Consider the following 17,712-nt stretch of genomic DNA (forward strand, 5'->3'; position numbering starts at 1 on the left):
TGAAATATAATTACCTACTATATTAGAAAAGAATACCTGTAAAACTATTCTGTGTTTCGTACGAAATAGGTAGGTCCCATTTCAGTTGTCTTTTACAACCACGAGACTGCAGAAAGCATTTTTTTCCGTTAAATAAAATGTAGTGTCATTTTTATAACACTGGCAACACTGGGTAACGATAGTTGTTGCAAAGTGGGCCAATTTTGTACAATTTATGAGATGGTTTGCTACCCTCGTTTATGGTTTTATAACATATTTATCGCTTTATGACATAATGGCGGCAGTTTATGATAATTTCTGAGCGACATACATTTCGGGAAATTGCTGTGTAATTCAAATATAAAAGTGTCCGTCGTAAAAACATGAAGTATATATAATAAAAATAATTGCCTAAGAAATATTAAAAAAAGGATATGTAAAGCTTATGGCTGGGGAGTGTTTTCTTTTTTATTAGTGCTAAGTAGTTAATTAATTAAGTATATAATATAGTATAGGTACCATTTATTAATTATAATCATATGATAAATTTACCATCCGTTTGTAATATCTATGTCTTACAAGTGTATTAAAGACATTGTATCCTGCATGTAGCAGTGTAGAGGACCTAGTGTTAAGACACTCCGTTTTTCGCTTTCCGAGCCATTGTTACCAGAGCGAATAAATAAAATTTTTAATAAATATTAGTTCGTTACTCCAAGTGGGAATCGAATCCACAAGCCTCGCGTTTACAGGACGCACATTCACACGCTTGTGCCACTGAGCTACGGCGGCCTCATAATTAATTACTTAAATACTTATATATAAACATCTCATATATACTAAATAAGTAAAATATGGAATATATTTCACTGTTTTTGTATTTATATTATTGTAAGCCGCTGTTATACTCGTAGGTATGTAATTGAGAGCTGGTGGTAAAACAGCAGGTTGGATTTGTAATCCCATTTACGATGTATTCCTGTTATTTACAGAGCCGATGCAAATGAGGTTGGCTTATTTGTGTGAAAAGGTTTTATACTAGTTTATTTTTGTGTTTTTATATAAAATGTATACATGATCTTATGTATATTGTACGTATTTTATTAATTAAATTAATATGTTGTCCTTTTAATAAGGAATTCTTTAAATTAGGAATATTTATTAAAAGAAAAATGAAATTAAATGAGCTTCACTCTGTATCGCGCACACAGCAGGGTAGGCAGAGGTAACCTAGTGTCACTCCGTTCCCCACTTTCTACCGAATTCTGGAGCCATTGCGTGTTGAGTGGCAGGTCAACGACCCGCTTTGCCTCGACACCAGAGCGAAGAAATGTAAATATAAACATAAATAAATATTTCACTTCCTCGAGTGGGGATCGAACCCACAACCGTCGCGTTACAGTCACATCCTTGTGCCGCTGCGCCATGACGGCCTCTTGAATAAATTACAAAAACTTAAATATTGTATTTAGGTACATAATAAAATGCTAATTTAAGGAAATTACAGGTATTAATCATTTAGTTCATGTTACAAAAACCTATACAAAAAAATAGCATTATAAGCTTGGATATTTTGATAGTGCCTATTTCAATGTCAGCTTTTAATCGTGATTAAACTGCCAACGCATTATATTCTTTTGTTTGGAGCCTACGAATACGCGGTGTCATGTGAAGGTATTATAATAATGAACGTCAAACTACCTACAGACAGACATTTACTATCAATGGAATAACAAACTAGTAGGAAATTTATTAACGTTCTTAATTTGTTTTTCCAATAGCTAAATGTTACTTGAAAAGTTACTTTAAAAATTATCTACCCATTTTCAATTAGGGTGCGAAAGGAAAGTATCTACTTGTTATGGCACTACATTTTTTTTTAACCTGCATAATATAAAAGTTCGCGGTATGAGAGGTAGAGGGTAGCCATCTCAACCTCAGTTGACTTTCGAAAATACAGTGATACTGGAGGAAAGTCGCGTAAAAAGCTTGGGGATCCCCAGGTCATGTACGAAGAGGTTGATGACAGTGAACGAGGCGAAAGAGTGGAGAAGAGATAGGGGAGAGCGGGGCTAAAAGTTACCGAGGTAAGTTGTTCCGATGGAAATAATTTCGCGGAGAAAAGTGATAGGAATATTTAGTAAACATATAGTGAAATGCAATGTGATAGCGCATCCATGTCCAGCATATTGAACAATCCAGTGGCACCCGAAACCTATGGAATAGCACACGGGTGTCGTTGGTGCACGATTATAAATATTTTTGCATTTCATATTTTTAGTCTATCTCACAAATTTTAACGATTAGCCTCGAGTATGTTAGTGTTTTTTTTACATTATATTACCTACTATTTCGGAACACTATTTGTAAATTATTTATGTTTTCTATATCTTATTTATATTTAATTTTTTTTCAACACGTGTTTTTGGGGCTAGATGTTACCTTTTTTTGGGGCATGTTGTGACCTGTTGTTGTGACGAAAAACTTTCGCCTATTCATTTGTACCAATAATGGGATGTAAATATTGTAATTTTTCATACTAAAAATATTGTAATTTAGTAACATGCGGACTTATGCTCGAAAATCAACTCGAGGTTATGTGTCATATGAGTTGATGCAAAAAGAAGCGGATGCAGTTTTCAAAGATTGCAGGAAAAAGATAAAAACTGTTACCAAAGAATTACATATACATATTAAGTGCGAAAACCTAAAGGTTGAAATTTTTGTTTATTATTTTGGTTTAACAAAATCAAAATAAGTTTTATTTTATGTAAAATTATCTTTTACTTTTTAGTTCCGTTGTTTTTCGGTTCGGTTTTTTTTTCTTCAAAATTAATTCTTTTTACTATTTTAAGTGATAAGTAACCTTAAAAGGATACTTCTTAAACGAGTGTTGGTTGTGGTGGTAGTGGTTGTTAACGAGTGGCAAAAAATGTAAAACTTGACTCAATTAGGTATTATTTTTGTGGAAACTAACATTTTGGTATATTGACAAGAAAATACATAAAAAATATTCGGGCGAATTGGGAACCTCTCCCTTTTTTGAAGTCGGTTGAAAATGAAAACTTCTTTTTTGAGGTTGGTTGAAAAGAAATGCAACGATGGGGAATCTTACTTCTGACAATAATTTTAACAAAGTTTTCCCTTGTAACTATTCGAGTATAATTAATATTTACCAAAATAAAAACAAATTTTCTCAATTTTGACCGGATTTTATAATCAGAACCTAACCAAACTTTCATCAAACTGTACTTGAAGTGTATCCTTTCAAATAAGAAAAGAATCATTAGATTCGGTTGACGTGATATTGAGTTATTCGTCATTTTGTCGCACTCGTACCAATACAAATTTAATACTTATGTGATTTTCTCATAGATACCATTGTCAAAAATAGACCAAAAAAAAATTGGTTTCCACATGGGAAGCACTACCTTTCAAATAAAAAAGAATCATCAAAATCGGTTCACCTAATCAAAAGTTATGAAGAAACATACATAAAAAAAAGAAACTGTCGAATTGATAATCTCCTTTTCTTACAGAAGTCGGTTAAAAAAGATTTGCTTTTGCGCCTGCTGATTATTATGATACTGTTGATTATTCCTTAAATAAACAGGCTTTGTTCGATTATTTATTGTTTTTTATTTTGCAAATAATAGCTTTAAAAATATGGTAACAATTTACCCCGGTCTGTTAACAACTTGCCCCAATTCGGGGTAAGTTGTTACTTTCCGACTTCAGTCATAAAAAAAATCATAACAAATAAGTCTTACAAAGAATACCCCAAATTACTGTTTTAATTGCAAGTCTAGATATGTAAGTTGAATTTGGTTATATTGCATAAATACTAAAATCAAGTATTCGTAGCAATATTTGAGGTTAAAAAAAAATCGGAACTTTTGGCCCCGCTCTCCCCTACCATCATGTCTGGCTACCCCGCTAAGGATACAGTGTGGAACTTAAAAAGATCCTGATAATATCCCTATTTTAATATCCGATTAAAGTAATAGTTAAGTTAAAAAAAATATTATTTTACAATAAGGTTAAATGTTTAAAGTTCTAACGTTAATAGTAAATTCCATATTCTTATAAATGTTTAATGATACTTAATAAATAGCGTTGTTAACTCTTTTGTCTTTAAAATTGTTTTAAATATTTAATATCTGTTTGTGTGTAGCGCCGGTGCCAGACGATATCTTTTTAATTATGAATTCGTTGTGCGCTTTGTTCGCGTGGACATTTTATTTGTCCCCGGGGGTCTATATTTTGCATTCGTAAAAACAATGATTTAAATAGTTTTGTTTTTCACAAGATTGCGTTAAATTAAAATAATTAAAGGATTTTTTTTATTTATGCGTCTATATACGCGACAGGTTGTGAGTTCAATTCCCACTCGAGGAAATAAAATATTTAATAATTTTCGTTTTCTCCATAACATAACCATAACGAGGCAAAGCGCGGCGTTCAGTTCCGCCATTTAACAAGCAATACCTCCAAAATTTGGCAGAAAATGGGTAACTGAAGTGTCTTAATGGGAACGGAGTGTCAAAATGGCAATAAATAGAAAGTGTACATAACGAGCGCAATTATCATTATCCGTAGTCATTTGCAATAAATATAACAATAGATTAAATGTATTGTATTCATATTGTGTAATGATACAGTGTGCTCTTTTTTAAAGAATAATTTATTATTTCATATGATTCATAAGAAAGTGTGAGTCAAATGTTAGAGGAACGCCTATTGTATATTCTTAGTTGTGACAATACACTTTCATCGTGTCGGTGTGTCGGTGAAAGCACAGACAAAAAATATTATTCAAATAATTTTAGGTAAGAATTAGAAGATAAATAATTAATAAAAATAATATTTTAAATATTCATTGAATTGTTATTTTGTTAATGTTTCTTAATAAAATTTACTTTGTAAATAAGAGATTTAGAACATATTAAAAATTAACAATATTCGGAATGTATTTTTTTAAACTTTTTTTATATAATGACAAATATTTGTTAAACCACTGATGTAAATAATGGTCGTATAAATACAAATGTCATTATCACGTTCGACCTTGCAACTCACGTGTTTAATGTTTTGTTTCTTAAGCCCGTATTTATAAAGCACTCTCAAATCTGAGATCGATCTTAAGAAGCCGTTTCATTTATAAATTATATTAAACTATAAATGAAAACGACATCTCAAGATCTATCTCAGACTTGACAATAATTGATAATATCTTAGTTAGTAAAACTATAATAATTAAATGAATTATAAAAAAGAAATGAACATGGAACCTGACGTATCTAAGTTCCGGACATGCGTATTCGAGTGGGAGACGCCGGCCGGCGGCGAACGTCAGTTGTCGCCCGGACGCCGCACCGCGCGCACCTCCCGCGCCGCCCTCGCAACCGTACACATATCAAATTTCACAACGAAAATTTGATATCGTCGTCGATTTTGTGCAAGTGAAAAAAAAGTTGTTTTTGAAACGGTAATATTGCCAGTTTTACCGCCAGTTCATTTGTTTTTGTGCTTTGGTTTTGTTTTTAGTTTTTATCGTATTGTGTTTTTTTTTATGTTTTGCCGAGTGATTCTTTAACGGCTCTCGTTTGAGTAGTAGTGAGCTTGGATTTTAGTTGCTAGTAAGTTTTAATCGCTTTTTTAGGTTATTTATACTCTTTTAATTTTCCTTTTTTATTGTCTTTAATGATATCACCAAACACAATTGCTTTATCGTAACTGATAAGTCTTATCTTGTTTAAGCATTGGCCATGTGATTACTGAATATTGCACATATAACACCTATAATGTTAGGAAATTGTTTACCTTTTACGTACTCATGAGTAGTTTATATTTCACAATCGTTTAAGTGTATCAACGAGTCGTTTTTAAATATTTTTTACTTAAAAATAGTTTTTTTTATAACTTTTAGTTATACGTTTTTTTAAATATATTACAACATAAATAGCGTTTTAAATGTTTTTTTGTTAAATTTGGAAAAAAATAACAATTTAGATAGCTGTCCCAATTATTAACTATATTATTTATTGATCGACACATAGCAAGGGAAGGACTACTTTTTAAGCTATTCACATGAAATTCAAAAGACAAAGGAGGGATTTGAATTTGTGGCGAGGGGTCCTTTGAAATTGATCGTATATTCCCCAACCTCTGGTTTACCGAGCCCTTAGAGCAGCGAGGTAGGCTTAATAAGTTACAAATTTGATTTGGTACGTAAGGATTTGTGTTATCACTTGAATACCATTATTTTGTCGTCTATTCTTATATTTAAACTTATTATTTGTATATATTTATTTGTTATTTTTACTCTTCGATTGAATAGTTTTCATAGAACAATTTTATTTTCAAGGTTTCAAAGTTAGCTGTATATCCTACCTATATTGTTTTGTTTGCATTGCATTGATTTTTTTAATATAAATATTGCTTATAAAATTGTAGAGAGATCATTATTTTAAATTTCCATAGATTCCATATATCCATAGTGTAAACTCAATAGGTAATAATAATCTTTTAACAAAATTATTTATACTTTAATATTATGTTTGCATAATAATCAAACATTTACACCACTTATTATCGTAAAAACAATAAATAGTAACGGATAAATATAACTCAAATCAAAGCTTCAAATGTAATAATAATTCTACTCTAGCTAAATTTTATTAAAGCGTCTTCCGTTACAATTTGAAATTATATAGGCTTGGGTTTTTTGTACCAAACAAAACTAGTTTGTAGAGGATTAGGAATGGGGCACGCGTGCCGTATATTATGCACAATATCGAAAGTATCTGGTTCACCATTAGAGCCATAATTGGGGACCATAAAGGCACAAGGACCCCTTTTTTTTAACTATTCTTGCACCCATTGTACTTCGGTCGTTGACATTGGCCTTCCCCTGTCATGTTTTGGATTTATTATATTTACAACGTATTTCATATTAACAATTGACTATTCTTCATTTTATAAAGCGTATACAAATATCTCTTTAATCCCGAATACAAATACTTATCAACGTTTCGCTGATGTCCAGTACATTTTTAAAATATATCTTTTCAGGACTTATAATACGAAGTTCCTATAACTTCGTTATTCTATTCTAAGTTATTTAATTTGTAAATGCAATCCCATTGTTCGTTTTCTTAATGGACATTGGCAAAAACAATGCGGGCATAGAATGTATGAACCGTTAGACAGACGCGTTCAAGATAGTTATTTTAGTTGCATTAAGTAGTGAGGGCAACAATCTTTAATAAATTACTGGTTACTGGTATTGCACAAGCGGCCCAGTTTTTGCACGTGTTGTTAATAGTTTTGCAACAGGTATCGGGCGTTTTGTATGGCTTCTGAGATGACATTATTCCATCTAGATCTAGATTACTTTTATGTTATGGAATAATTGAAATTCAAAGAAAAACTCTTCTCTTTAATTCACACTATGATTGACAATACAAATATACATATTATTTACAAGAGCTTATAAAATTATTAAATGTGAAAAGGTGGTTGCAATAAAAGTGATTTGTTTTAGGCAACCGAATTGTAGGAGTCAATTGGAAAGAGCGGGCATAGTGCGGTGTAAAAATAATAGTGATATTTAATATATTCAGAAAATAAATAACTTAGATTTTCTTTCATTATCGTCATCATTAGATAACGTTTCTTATCGCAACAGTTCATAATTAACAGATTTAGAGCTTACATACTTGAAGTTGAATCTTCACCTTAATCAGCAAACGGCACAGGTCTATCCTGAAGGGCGTTGCTCCGGCCGCGATGGAATGCGTCTGATTGTGGTTACGAAATGCCATGACTATATAATCGATAGCCTATAGCCTCCTCAATTGAAGCCTCATATTGTTTATTATAGTCAGCTTCACGCTGTATCCCACACAGCAGGGTAGGCAGAGGGAACCTAGTGTTGAGACACTCCGTTCCCCACTTGCTACCGAAATCAAAAAAAAAATTAAAATCCCGTCGCTCAAACGCCGCGCTTTACCTCGACACCAGAGCGAAGAAATGGAAATATAAACGTAAATAAATATTTCACTTCCTCAAGTGGGGATTGAACCCATAACCGTCGCGTTACAGTCACACCCTTGTGCCGCAGTCCCACGAGAGCCTCATTTACTCAAAAATCATTAAAATTTGGTAAATTAAGTACTTACTCTGCTTAATTACAATTCTGAGTTGTCTTCTTATTGGGTTGCGTTTTTCTTAATTGCCATCGTGTATATAGCGGAACATTCGCCAATGTGCACTGTTACAGTCGGCCCGGAAGACACAACGGTGCCCATTGTTCTGACCGTCCCCATATACTGCACGCGGCGGTTGACTTCATAGCTACTTGAGACTCGATGGATGGATGAATTCTGAGAACGATCGCTTCATCCAATTTTGGAGTCCTACAATATTAATGAGTCGGTAGAGTTTCGACAGTGTAGTACTGTTATTTTTAAATATGTTTTATTCATATAATACTTATTTTATATCGATTCAATCAGCTTTTTAATATTTAATTATACTTAAAATTAAAATTAATAGGAATCAGCTTCACGCTGTATCCCGCTCAGAGCAGGGTAGTCAGAGGGAACCTAGTGTTAAGACACTCCGTTCCCCACTTTCCGTCGAATTCTGGTGTAATTGACACCAAAACGAAGAAATGGAAATATAAATTTAAATAAATCTCCTCCAATAAGAATCGAAGCCATAACCAGTTAATTTTTCAGTCGCACTTTGTGCATCTGTGCCACAACTGGCCTCTAAAATAAAAATAATAAGAAAATTGCAAACTATTTACCTCCTAATGGACAATTGATATTTCCCATCAATCATCATATCTATTCGCAGCATCATCAATCTCACCATCGCTCCTGTCGCCCACATCTGATCCGAACGTAATTTACGTAACAGCTACCTACTAGAAAAAGCTTAAATTGATAAAATCCTATGCTTATTACATATTAACCCATTCAAATTCCAATTCAAAATATCGTTTATTCAAATAGATTGTTATAGCACTTTTGAATCGTCGAATGAACATATGAGCAGAAAGCTACCGCCGGTTCGGAAGGCAGTTCTGCTGAGAAGAGCCGGCAAGAAACTCAACAGTTGCTCTTTTCAAAGTCTCTCTCTCTCTTTTCAAGTTTCAATTATGTCTGTCATAATTTACCTCAAAACTGATAAGACTCTCCGAGAAGTCGTGAATCTTGTAAATGACCCAATAAACCAACTTTACGATGTAACTGGTATCAATAATAGAAATATTGGACAAGATTCGGATGTTCAGAGACATATTGTGGCTTTTGCCTTCTTCCGTGAGGCGCGTCTTGAATATAAATCGTCTCTTCTAGTCCCTCATTTAATATTCTACATTTTGGTAAAGTGTTTTTCTGCTCCTATATAGTTGTCAGAATGGTGTAATATAGAGTGGCTTGTTTCTCCTGAATACTAAATTAGTTATGCTATTTATATGATTTGTGACTTTCCTAGGCCTATTGTGACGTTAGTATTAAGTAGTGTGGAGCAGAGTGTCTTAACTCTAAGTTCTCAAGTTCCTCCTGCTTACCTTGCTACGTGCGGGATACAGCGTTAAGCTAAAAAAAAGAAAAAGATGAGATTAATAATAATTTATTATAAAAGATTTTATACTATTTGTTTTAAACAAGGCGCAGTCGAACCGACTGTGATGTTTATAGATTTACATAGTACCTATATCCTCCCAAATATACATAGGTATCTAATTAAAATTTGAAAATGTGCAAGAGGTTTATAACAGCAACATATATTATAAGAATTTTGCTGTTTACACCATAAAGTCAAACAGACGAATTAAAATTATTTAAAACTATTTATTTTTCTTTTTTGAATATTATAAAATATGCTAATATTTATTAGATATTATTTAAAAACTAATATTTAAATCTGTTTCTTTGTTTTTAAATAATATTAGAAACAAAATCAACTTGGTATGTATTGAACCCTACGATTTTTTTCTGAATACGCAATAAAAAGGATATTATTTGAGGCACCTGCTTGCATTCATAAATCGATCGGCAGATGTTTGAGAATGCATTTTTTGCATTCGACTTAACACACCTTTAAATTTTGAATATTAACAAGTTTCTTTTGCGGATTTTAAAAATCTTTAACGTCTGTTCGTTAGTGCCCACTTATAATAATTACTAAATATTGAAGAATATTATTGCAATATTTTTTATTTTATTTGTAAGACACAACAAATTATAGTTGTGTTGTAAGTAAAAACATACTCTTCCATCACATCTTTGACTATATAATGTTTCTACTTATGTTTGAAAAATATTATTGATTTTACCAAAATCGGTGATATAGGTATGTATATTGTTGTTAGAAATAGGCTTTAATCTGTAATTATTTCAAAAAGTTATACGTTTTTACAATAGGATATCAGAAAGTTTTCTATACCACAACTTAAAAATTTATGCTAAACGTTTTTATTACCTAAACTAGAGGCCCACTCGCGGTTTCACCCGCGTGAATTATTTTATTATTAATTTCTGTCTCCATGACTACGTCCTAGTGACGTCTATGCAAAATTTGAGACTCCTAGCATTTGTAGTAACGAAATTGCATACAAACTTTCAACCCCAAAAACAACCCCTTAGAAATCGAATATTGCAAATTCCCGTCTTAGCGAGCACCTACGTCCTATAAGTAGCTCCTATGCAAAATTTGAGATTCCTAGCACTTGTAGTTTCTGAGATATCGTGATGAGTGAGTGACCTTTCGATTTTATATATATAGATAATGATTTTTAAATGAGAAAATGCTTTTTAAATGCAATGCTCGCTCTAGTCTATTTTAAAGGATATCATTGTCACTGACGTAATTGTGAATCTGTAAATTATTGACTTAAAAAAATCTGTTGGGTTTTTTGCACCTGTTCTTCTCGAGTTTGAGGTTTTATCAACCGGTGGTAAATTATTTGACGTTCCAGAAAATTAAGCTTGTAACTTTTGATATTGAATAAAATTATTATTTTCGAAATGAATATAAATAGATTTACTTAAACGATTTAGAACTTCACATCACTAGGTCCTGTTCGTATTTTCCATAAAATTATTAATTATTAAAATCATATTTCATACTTGGAGCTTAATTTATACAATGTCTAATTATAATGGGCAGCCTCAGCAGCTCAGCTAAAAGTCGAGTATATGCTCTTTCGCCTCTTAGAATATTCACGCTTGCAAAAGATGATACTTGAAGAAATGGTTCATGCAAATGGGACGTCTACGAACGTAGCGCATTTTAGCATAGATGAAAAAAGCTATTATAAATGCACAAAGACTAGAGGGAAAGCTAAAATGAAAATGTTTGTTTTCTTTTTCATAATTTTAAATGAATAATGGGTACTCGTCAAATATTAGTTCTTTTGATTAGTTGCTTCATTAATTTTGTAACAAAAAGGTAGCTTTTCTGTTCAGAGAAGACGTCGTGGCGCAGGAGCGCAAGGTTGTAGGTTCGATTCCTACTCGAGGAAGAAATATTTATTAATATTTTCATTTCTTCGCTCTGGCACCAAGGCAAACGCCCTGCGTTGGGTTCCGTTCTCGAAAAATTCGGCAGAGAATGGAGTGTCTTAGCACTAGGTTCCCTATGCGACACAGTGAAACACTGATTTATTTTTAATGTAGCATTTCTTTAAATCCCGAACCAACTCCCTATATTATAAATAGCTCATCTTAGCGAAACTTCAAATTACAATCTCAATAAAAACAAATCAACACAACGATTATTTCTGATGACTTTGATGGATGCCGAATAGTTTGAAATAAGTTGTTATGCAAGCAGTTATACCACCTTGCAATGCTTACGTAAGCGTCAAGATGGTAACGACTGGTCACCGGCACTCAAATCGTCCATGTCCGCGCCGCAGTAGGTCAACCTATCTCGTTGATATTGTTTGACCATATAAGAACTGTGCAAAAAAACTGAGCAAAACATACCAAATGTGAAAGTCATTGTCTGTTTGTTGTATTGAAGAAGTATCGGGTAAATATTGAGTAATGTTAGGATGAAATGGCTATTTTGGGTTCTTGAGAAATAAATATGTTCTATCACTTCCTTCTTTCCTTCTTCTTCTTGGCATTAATCCTGGCTTTTGCTAGGTTCTGCCTTCCTACTCGTCCTACTCCATTTTGCACGGTCTTTAAGATATTTTCCTATCATTTATAACGTGTCATTTGTGGCAGTAGTTCCATAACTATATTAATAATACATTATTTAGTTTACTACTATTTTTATATTTAAGGCTCTCTGATAATTTCCGAGTTAAAGATTAAAAGCAACAAGTTACAACTAAACAAGTTAAGATAAGAAATATTAAGAATAAACACACTTGAGAACGACAAATGATATCTAGATACAATCTAAACGTTATTATAAGGGATCCACAAAAAATAGTTTAGTCGTAGGTATATTACGTATCGTTAAGATATTATTAATGAAGTCGGTACTATTAAAAGGTTTTTTGATATAGACTTAGAGGAAGTTGTAATGTATACTTAGTGGTAAGTGAGCGTCACTGTTGACAATTTGCCATACCTTGTTGCTATTACTACATCCTGTCATTATAAAATCTATTTAGATATTACTATGCTGGTAGAACTATTCTTATGTTAATATAATAAAATATTATTGAGCAATTCTTATAAGGCCATGACCACCGTATTCAATTTGAAATGTCTCAGACTTTCTAGTATTATGGCATAATACAACGAAATATCTCTGCCATTTGTTAACACCAAATTCCTCTCGATTAACCTTAATTGAACTGAGTCGTTTAATGTTTAATATATTTTCGTTCAAAGTTCCATTTGTCTGTAGTCATTCAAAATCATATCTGGACTATAAAAACATGTTATACTTATTCAGGTGTTATTGTGGCTCGATGGTCAACGTTGATTCTCTATTAAGTTGTGTCACGTTTACAATCTAAGTTTTTGTGTGAGCAAATTGCATTTTTTGGTGATTTCATTGAGGCAAGTACGTGTTACGTGAAACCGTTTTAAAATTCAATTTCCCTTCTTTCCAGACGAAAATGTAGATAGAGAAAAGTAGTTTCAATCTACTTTGAATATAAAAGTAAGATGTCTATTGACCAGGCGTCCCCATTGGTGCCCATTAAGCCTCAAATCGCATTACAGAATAGTGCATTCATAAAGAACAGTCATAACCGGAGCAGTTTCTGCGGTGCGACTCCATCGCCGACGAACGGCAATAGGACATTCAAAACTTTCTCTGTAAATCGCAAGAGCTGGAGTGGAAACGTAACCCTTCCTCTTCAGCAGTTTGCTGATGAGCCAACACCACAACTTGGGACATTTCGTTCAGGCACTGGAACTTTCCCTAGAAACCGGGAGCGGAACAATAACAGTGCTTTCAACGGAATATTAACGCCTAACGGGAACTCAGTTCAGACGCTCAAAGGAAATGAAGTGAGGAGAAGCGGATGCACTAACGGCCGTCGCTACGCTGAGATCGGAAACTGGAGTAAGAGGTAAGCTCGAGATCCCATTTAAAATACTGTTTTCGAATGGTATTTTATTCTCAAATATTTTATCGATTTAATTATGTGAATGACATTTGTTTAAATAAGAGATGGTCTAATATAAAAGATCGAAAAAAGAAGGCAAACATCTTCGTAAGAAAATAGAATGAGAATAACGTTGAGTCCGTATTCCTTAAAACAAGATAAAATGGATACCAGGTAAAAACAATATCCAGGTACATAAAAGTAGCTAAGCGAAGCGCGTTGCTCCCAACTTATACTAGGCCTTATTTATTTTCTTTTTCATCTCAAGTAATTTTGTAACAAGTTTTCCAATTTCATTCTCTCGTCGCTTTCATTTCCTCCCGTTCGGTGGATCCCGCTCCCGTAATATTACTTTTATTAGCTCACAACGTTTAACAAACATTGGTTTGAGGGTCTAATAAAGATTGAATTTTATTTCAACAAACATTTCCTTTTATAAGTACTTATGTGATCTTTAATTACTTTTTTTTGCTAAAATGAGAGTAAAAGGTGAAGTTGTTATTTATGTCACTTTCTATTGTAAATTTTGACCATATTTGTTATCTGTATTTTATCGGAAACTCTAGTCCACAGTGATTCATTGTTATACTACGTTACGTAAATTTCTTATTGGTCAATAGTTTACTACAGCATAGAACGGTGCCTTATTTATCTAATCATCATTATCTTTATTAGTGGCTAGTAGAAAGTTTCTCCATAATTCTCCTCCACTTAATTTGGGGTGGAGTTGGTTGCTCGATAAGACGATGTCCAATAATCTGAACCCTTGCGTTTTTATTACAGCCTGGCTTTATCGCCGTGACTCCTCGTAATCAACGCTGACAGCATCGCCCCTCATTTGGCTGTTCGCCATCGTTTGTGATATGCTCATTTATATCTGAGCAATTAACATTAAATCCAAATGCATTAAATACTAACTTTACTACAGCTATAGACCTATCAAAGCTTCTAGAATTTATTATTTAAGATTATATTTTCAAGTATCTCTGTTATTCTAAAAAACTTTAAACTTACGTAAAAGGTAACAATGGGTGTTCTCAGCATATTTATTATTCACCTAGCATTGAAGAACCAGTCAAGGTTGCTCGCCCATAATTATCTACGTACATAGTTTAAATACGTTCATAGATTTTGTTTCAAAATATTATTAAAATACAAAAATTTAAACTTAAATAGTATTATAATTCCTTAATTCTTTAGTAAAACATTAATTATTACTAAAAATATTTAACACGTGTTCTGATTCTTCTCTATCTTAACATAGTAAAATATAGTCGCTTCTCGAGAAACTGTTACATTTTTTAAACTACGCAACGGATTTTATACTAGTGGAGTATAGAAAAAATCCAATAAGTGCTTATGTGTATAATATATAAATAAGCAAAGCCTAGAATATCTTGTAGTCGTTCTCATAAAGAACATATAGCCATTTTTAAGTAGACCACACGAAGCCATAGGCAAAGCTGCGAGTTGCACCCTAGTTTCTTACATTACAATACCGGTATTTTTCGAAGTATATAGGCAGTATTTAGGACTATTTAAAATAAAATACGCCTTCATATAGATAAAAAGCAATAGAGCATGATGAACGTCATTACACGTGCCTATTAGGTCGGTAGAAAATAGTGATAATCATTAAGGGTCCGTTGCAAGCTGCATTAGTTGATTCATCAATAATTACATATTTTGAACTCTAATGCCACTTATATAAGGTCTAAAATACCGTATGCCTTTATCTATATGTGTTAATGCGTGGTAGCATAAAAACTGTTTGCAGAACCCGTAATGATGGCGCCGCGCTAGAGATACGTTCGAACTTTCACTCGTAGATTTACTTACTTGTTTATGTTTTCCGATCCTGTAATAAATCTTAATGTAATTTACTATGTAAACGTATGTTTTTGTAATTTAATTAATTACATGTACAATATTACATATTTGTTTTTAGATTAATATTATAAAAGAATTCTTTTCTTAAATAAGAATAAGGTTAAAGATTTTATATTAAACCACCCACTATGTGCTCAAAATCAGGTTAAAAAGTGTAAAGTGCATGTTAATTACTTTAATGTGTTAAAAAATGTATTTTTAAGTAATACATTTCATACTGAATACTAAAGATGTTACTACTGTATAAAGCTGAAATTTTCTTGGCATCCATTTTTGTTAGCATTTTATGATCATATATGTATAAACCATTAACAAATAATAGACTGGGATCCGGCCGTTGAATCCTGCATAAACGAGTTTTCTTAATTAAACCTATATTAATGAATAATACATGATTAGTAGAACAGATTACACCTGGGTTGCCTGGAAGAATCCTGCCGCAATCACCTTTAATTTCATTTTTTCGTAACTCGTTTTTGGAGATAATTGCACCAATACGTTTTTTATATGAATCGCACATCATTTGAAAGATAATCGCATAAGGAATTGGAAAATTAAGGGTTGCCAGCTCTCAGTCTGCCGCAAGTCTAGGGTTGCCTGGTTTAAAGATGTCACTAAATGTTAATAATTTGCACTCATGTGTTTTTTTAATGAATTATATATCAAATTAAAGCTTATTTTTTTCTGAACACTATAAAACAGGGTTGCCTGGAAAATTCCTGCCGCAAACTGGGGTTGCCAGCGTTTGAAATATTTTATTCCGGTTCCGTTTAACTATGAGAATAGACGATGAAATGCGCGGTCTGCCCTATGTTTTAAAGTAAAATATTATATAATAGAAGGTCAATCTTAAAATCAATGTTTATTCTAATTGTTCACCTGTTAAATGATGATTTTAATCATATTAAGTACACGTAGAAAACTATTTAAAGATGAAATCATCCTTATTTTTCAAGTAAAATAATGAATGTATAATATTGAGTCTTTGCAAAATCTATTTTCTAAATACTAATATTTATTTAAATTACCATTTTGAAACAACTAAAATATTTTATTAAATAAATGTTTACAAATATCGATCTACTATAAGCTATTAATATACATACATATACATCATGTTTCCTTAATATAATGAAGGGTGACCATTATTGCGGATATTTTTTAAATTAATTATATTGAAAAATATATTTCAATGAACTCTCTGTCTGTCTCTCTCTCTCTCTCTTCATCCTCTACTTGTTTGATTTGACAACGCTTGCCGCAACTTTTTTTTTCTCACGCAACTTTTAATAATTTGCATAGGAAAAAAAAATATATATATAATAGAATTATAATAAACAAAACTAAGTTAGCAAAGATTAATTCCAAGAAAATTCGGCAGTAATGCCGACTAATAAACGCTATTTACGATTTATGACCAGGAGTCGGCAAATATCAATTAGTTAGTTCGCTATTTTTTACTATAGATAAACATTTTGCAGCGCGAAACAAAGCAAACCACATGCAATAAAATTATTTTCGAAGATGTATTGTTTCTAAATGCAATAAAAGGGCAGATGGCCAAATGAGTTGTTTTTGAGCATATTACTTAGTTACTTACCTTTCGTTTTAGAGTAAAGACGTTTTTACTTGACAAAAATGAAGATGTGTTTTTTGTGCGGCCGGAGTGAAAATGTGATAGAATTTAACGAGGAATCTCTCCAAAAGTGTAAAATTATGCTATTGTTTCGCCAAAAAATGAATTTTAAATACAGTGACATTTTTTTTAATAGTGACACAATGCACGGTTATCATTTACAGTGTTACAAAAAGTTCATTGTTTTAAAACAAAAATATAAAGAAGTATTTTTTAATTATTTTCTAATGCAAAACGTAAGTATACTTTAATGTTTAATATTATATATTTTTATCTATGTAAATAACTTCTAATACAGAATAAAATCTAGACAATTGTGGCAGTGGGATAGTTGCCTCAGTTTTGATTACACTAAGTTAGGGACGTTAGGAGTGATTGTGCTTTATTATAATTATAAGAACAATTCTTTCAGACCTAAATGCCTTAAAAACTATCAGCATAAACGGACAAGTTCTTGCTAGTGAAATTTTTTATTTATAATTTTTTAATAGTTATTATTAGTTGAATAGTTTTTCTTGGAATTAATCTTTGCTAACTTAGTTTTGTTTATTATAATTCTATTATATATATATTTTTTTTCCTATGCAAATTATTAAAAGTTGCGTGAGAAAAA

At 32.1% G+C, this 17,712-nt stretch overlaps 1 protein-coding gene across 6 annotated transcripts in view; it reads left to right on the forward strand.

Annotated features, from left to right (window-relative positions):
• Nucleotides 1-17,712, forward strand: part of spri (Src homology 2 domain-containing protein sprint) — a 178,987-nt gene that overhangs the window by 73,565 nt on the left and 87,710 nt on the right. For 3 of the 6 annotated variants that reach the window (XM_085198824.1, XM_085198830.1, XM_085198829.1), the window contains exons 1-2: nucleotides 5,329-5,618; nucleotides 13,073-13,537. The exons of 2 other annotated variants lie outside the window; for them this stretch is intronic. In XM_085198824.1, coding sequence (XP_085054950.1) covers nucleotides 13,128-13,537 — 410 coding nt within the window. In that variant the 5' untranslated portion in view covers nucleotides 5,329-5,618; nucleotides 13,073-13,127. Of the gene's footprint in view, nucleotides 1-5,321; nucleotides 5,619-13,072; nucleotides 13,538-17,712 lie in introns of those variants that run through there. One more of the 6 variants, XM_085198825.1, reaches the window with a different exon arrangement.

Source organism: Heliconius melpomene, chromosome 16 (assembly GCF_056956725.1).
Source record: "Heliconius melpomene rosina isolate 202511_hmr_F chromosome 16, ASM5695672v1, whole genome shotgun sequence".
Lineage (NCBI taxonomy): Eukaryota > Metazoa > Arthropoda > Insecta > Lepidoptera > Nymphalidae > Heliconius > Heliconius melpomene.